The sequence below is a fragment of the Trachurus japonicus genome, chromosome 13 (assembly GCF_045865225.1).
Source record: "Trachurus japonicus isolate A0001 chromosome 13, Traja_1.0".
Taxonomy (NCBI): Eukaryota; Metazoa; Chordata; class Actinopteri; order Carangiformes; family Carangidae; genus Trachurus; species Trachurus japonicus.
In genome coordinates this window covers 44,572,005-44,577,066 of record NC_140919.1, presented here as the reverse complement: position 1 = coordinate 44,577,066, position 5,062 = coordinate 44,572,005, and the positions used below count along the sequence as shown (strand labels likewise).

General features: G+C 46.1%; 1 protein-coding gene across 1 annotated transcript; it reads left to right on the top strand.

The window, feature by feature from the left end:
- Window positions 1-387: 387 nt before the first annotated feature.
- Window positions 388-4,549, top strand: kcnj13 (potassium inwardly rectifying channel subfamily J member 13). The gene is made up of 4 exons (XM_085794559.1): window positions 388-620; window positions 1,046-1,108; window positions 2,517-2,755; window positions 3,960-4,549. Exons 1-4 carry the CDS (start codon window positions 403-405, stop codon window positions 4,547-4,549), a joined length of 1,110 nt encoding a protein of 369 aa, XP_085650685.1. The 5' UTR covers window positions 388-402.
- The last annotated feature ends 513 nt before the right edge of the window (window positions 4,550-5,062 follow it).

The window sequence follows — 5,062 nt, the reverse complement described above, 5'->3', positions numbered from 1 at the left end:
GAAGATGGGGGTGGTTGAATTCAATTAAATTAAATTAAATTAAATCAGGACTGTTGAGGGAGTTTGCAATGTTTTTTTTGTTTGTTTGTTTATTTGTTTGTTTGGTTGTCTGCGTGCTTGTTTTTTCTGTTTATTATTATTATTATTATTATTATTATTATTTATTTATTTGTGGTTATGTATGTCTTGATGGTGTCTTAGTGTGTAAACGGGGATGGAAATCTAAAAGCTGCTTCGTCCATCCCCCTTTCAGGCCAGGTGTTTTTTTTTGGTGTGTTGTTGCTGTTTTAGTTACTGTGTACTGGTGTGAAATAAACACTTAAAAAAATCCCCCCAAAAAACAATCGTCCTTCCTTCCTGTCGTTTCAGATTGACCCTCGAGCCGCGACGGAACCCGTAACCATGACAACCAAATCCAGCAGCAGCAGCGTCCTGGGTGGGAAGGCGTCCTCCTCTCCCCTCCTGTCCTCGCCGCCGCGCCAGCGCCTCGTCACCAAGGACGGACACTGCGCCCTGCGGCCGCCGCTGTGCCCGGCGGGGTCGTGGCGCAGCGCGGCGGGCCGGGCCTGGCTGCTGGCGCTGCAGGACCTCTGGGGGCTGCTGGTGGGGCTGCGCTGGAGGTTAGAACTAGATTTTAGACTTTGTTAGACTTTATTTATTTGCACATAAAAAATAAAACAAAACATTTACTTATCTCTCTTACTAGTAAGAAAAATATGAAAAAGAAATGTGCAAGTGAGGTCTGAAACCCGAAAGGCTTATAACATGACCTCACCTTGATCTAACAAATAATTGAAGCACAGTCAAGAAATAATAATCACATACCTTGTGCAAGGTATAGAAATAATAAAATTTAAAAAAAAGAAAGGAAAAAAATGAAAAAAACGGGGAAGATGTTGGTAGTAAAAGTAAAAGTAGTAGTAATGATAACAACACTAAATAAATAACTGAAGGAGCTTTTATGATCCTTAAATGTATTGTGGAGTGGGTGGTTATCATAGAGAAGGACTGTTTTCAACTTGGTCCTTGTTCTCTTCTCCACTAGGTGGGTGCTGCTGGCCTTCTGCGCCTCCTTCCTGGCCCACTGGCTGGTGTTTGCCTGTCTCTGGTATGTAATGGGACATTTTGGTGTAACCCATAGCTGTATGCTTTACGAGTGCCGTATAACCATGTTAAAGCAGAAGTAAGCGAAGTAGAAGCAGAAGTAAGCCGATGGAGTTAGCAGTCCCCGCCCTCGTCCCTACGTCACCACATTCAGGCGCATCCCTTGGCTGCACACACAGAGAGGACTGCCCCTTTATGCCGTTCTCTCTCCTCATTGGATAAAGGTTGTAGGATACAAGGAAAGTTTTCTCCTGGGCTCAGAGCAGAGCAGAGTGACTGACAGACCCGTGTTTCAGACCAAACACTCTATAGAAGTGATTGCTGTCAGAAGATACAACTATTTAAGACTTATATTAACACAAACATTCACCTTACTTCTGCTTTAACTGAGTGAACTTCCTTTCACCTTGTGGAAAGTGGTACTTAGTTAATCCCTTTGATGGTAAAAGTGTGAGATACACCAGACACAGAGACAGAGTCCTTCAGGCCACTCACTCACTGACTGTACTCCTGTTGAATGAATGAATGAATGAATGAATGAAAATTTGTTTATTTCGGTCAGGTCATTCAGAATAAAAAGTCCAACAGAAAACATTAGTTCAACTAGAAAAAAGCCAAACTGAAAAGGCATCAGGCTGAAGCTATCGCTTATTTTCGCCTACTTACCCTTCTTACATGATCAACTTATTCAGATCACAACATTCAAAACATCAAACAGAAAATCATATTGTTTTGCACAAAATCCCAAACATAGTTCCATAATAGTGTCAGCTACATCAACCGCATCTCTCATAATTTTCAAATACCTTATTCTTAAACAAACGTTTGAATTCATGAATTGATTCGGTTCGGTTGTGTTTGTGTGACTCCATTCATGAATGCTTTATTAAAGCGATAGTTCACCCAAGACTGAAATTGCACTCATGATCTCCTCCCCCTCATGTGGACTAAGGGCTGGGAGAAGTTTCAGAGTCCTCTGTGGCTTCTCTGAGTTACAGGGGGTCTCGGCGTAGCAGTGCATGTCCATATAATGGTTGTCAATGGATACTAACTGTCTTCGTCCAAAAAGACACACCAAAAAACATCCAAATACCTCCATGTTGCTCGTATGTAATGTCCCTCTTGTATTGAAGCCCCGAAATGCGAAATTGTCCCGAAAAAAATTAAATAAGTCTATATTTCAAGCTTGTTTTGTAGCAGAAGCTTCTTGAAGCTCCTCTTCCCGGTTCGTCAAATTTGGACGAACTGGGAAGAGGACGGACCCTGGTTCTGGTTCTGAAACTTCTCCCAGCCCTTAGTCCACATGAGGGTGAGTAGATAATGAGTGCAATTTCAATTTTGGGTGAACTATCCCTTTAAAACTCAAGAAAGACAGCTGACGTGTCAAGATATTCTTTTGAACACACCAACAGGTACCTGCTGGCCCACCTGAACGGAGACCTGGCGGTGCAGGACCACGACGCCCCCCCTCAGGGCCACGTGGTGTGTGTGAAGCACATCACCAGCTTCACCGCCGCCTTCTCCTTCTCCCTGGAGACGCAGCTGACCATCGGCTACGGCACCATGTTCCCCAGCGGAGACTGCCCCAGCGCCATCGCTCTGCTGGCCGTGCAGATGCTGCTGGGGCTGATGCTGGAGGCCTTCATCACAGGTAGACCGCCAGCACAATACCTAACAATAACATAACAATAACCTAACAATAACCCAACAATAACCCAACAATAACATAACAATAACCTAACAATATGAGCTAAGAGGGAAATTTAACTTAAAACAACCCAGTATAAATACGACATTAAGAAGCATGTGCTGATGCTGCTGGGGCTGATGCTGGAGGCCTTCATCACAGGTAGACCGCCAACACACCCAACAATGTTCAAAAAATTAAAAGAGAGGGGCTATATGAGCTAAGAGGGAAACTTAAAGCAGAAGTAAGCGGAATGTTTGTGTTAATATAAGTCTTAAATAGATCTATCTTCATCACAGGTAGACCGCCAACACACTAGGGGTGTCAACAATAATCGATTCGGGTCCGAGATTCAACAAGCCGGTCGGGTTTTACCGTTACTACAGGCAGTATAAGATAAGATAAGATAAGATATACTTTATTAGTCCTTGACAGGAAACTTGTCTTGGGCACAAGTGCTGACACAGCTGCATCTAAAACCACACATAGCGAGCACATGGTACTCATACATCTGCACATTCGCATGTACACATAGTGTACGCACACATCCACATACACACAGAAAACATAATTACACATGGTGTACACATGCATGTCCATATACACACAGAGCATAATACACAGAATATTACCCATGGTGTAACCATACAACTATGCAACAACCAGGGAGCCGCAGAAAGTATGGTGCGCGTGGAGCACATAGACAACCACCATTATGCGAGTATGCCCGTTTATCACCAATAAACACAGTAGAGCAGGGGGAGGGACTGAGCTGGGTCTCTGATGCAGAGAGAGAGAGACCTGCCGTGCCGTGTAAAAACAACAACAAAAAGTGTCACGACTTCCTGTATCTGGCCCTTCAAAATAAAAGCCCCATAGTCTTTCATATTGATTTTGAGTTAATATTGACAAGACACGGCTCCAAAGGTTTGTTTGTTTTTTCCTGTGACCAATCGACCAATGAAATTTTGGTTGGCTAATTTTTGGGGGCAGCCCTAGAAGTGATTAATGTTTTCTTTTTAAGGTTTGAAAATGCCATATCCAATACCTGTACCATTCACGACAAATAATCTTGGAAGGATTTTGAGTTTTTGTAGTGGATAATGAGTGAAATTTCAACTTTGGGTGGTGAACTATCCCATTTAACATCTCGTTTCTTCATCATCAGGTGCCTTCGTGGCCAAGATCGCGCGCCCCCAGAAGCGAGCGGGAGCGATCCAGTTCAGCCCGCAGGCGGTGGTGGGGCAGCACCGGGGGCAGACCTGCCTCATGCTGCGGGCCTCGAACCTGCTGCCGCGCCCCCTGGTGGACGTCAAGGTGAGCGCGGTGCTGTACGAGGAGCACGAGGGCCAGCCGCTGCACCAGACCTCTCTGGACTTCCACCTGGACAGTCTGGGCCAGCAGCCCTGCCCCTTCTTCATCTTCCCGCTCACCTTCTACCACCCGCTGGACCGCCGCAGCCCGCTGCACCAAGCGCTCTGCACCGGCGGCGGCGGCGAGTCCGGCCACTTCGAGCTGGTGGTCTTCCTGTCGGCGCTGCAGGAGGGGACCGGCGACTGCTGCCAGAAGAGGACGTCCTACCTGCGCCAGGAGATCCAGCTGGACCGGCGCTTCGTCCCGGCGCTCGGGCTGGACGCCCGCGGCCGCTACACGGTGAGCACGCAGCACTTCGACACCGCCCACTCACACAAGGAGCCGTTGTTGAACAAGGACTGTGTGGTGCAGATCAACGGAGACGGCAGCGACAGGATGGAGTGAGAAGAGGAGGAGGCCGAGGGGGAGGGGGGGGGCAGCTCTGCCCTACAACGCAAGAAGGGGGGAACTCGTTTTTTTGTCCAAAAAAAAAGAGATTTTGTCATTTTTGGGACATTAAAGGGACAACGAGGAGTTTTGTTAAAGCGAAGTGTTTCCACACTACATTTATGAGCCTCCGCACCGTGAAATTCTTTGACCGGGTCAAGACAGACTCATGTTTTCATTCATCAAGAATTAAAGTCAGAGGTTGGAAGACGATCACATACCGTCGTAGTTCCCACCATAAACGGAGATTCGGCGGCGTTATTCTCATGACTCGCCACGAAACCGAAAGTAAAGAAACGCTGGTCGGCTCGCCCAGCATTTCCACCACCACTAATAATAACAAAACAACCATAGAGACAAAACCATAGATTTATCTAAAATGGACCATTAACAAGTGGTAACGGAGATTCATCCACATTAATATCAGACTTTTTTATAACCAAATAGAAACTCCTCGTTGTCCCTTCAAAG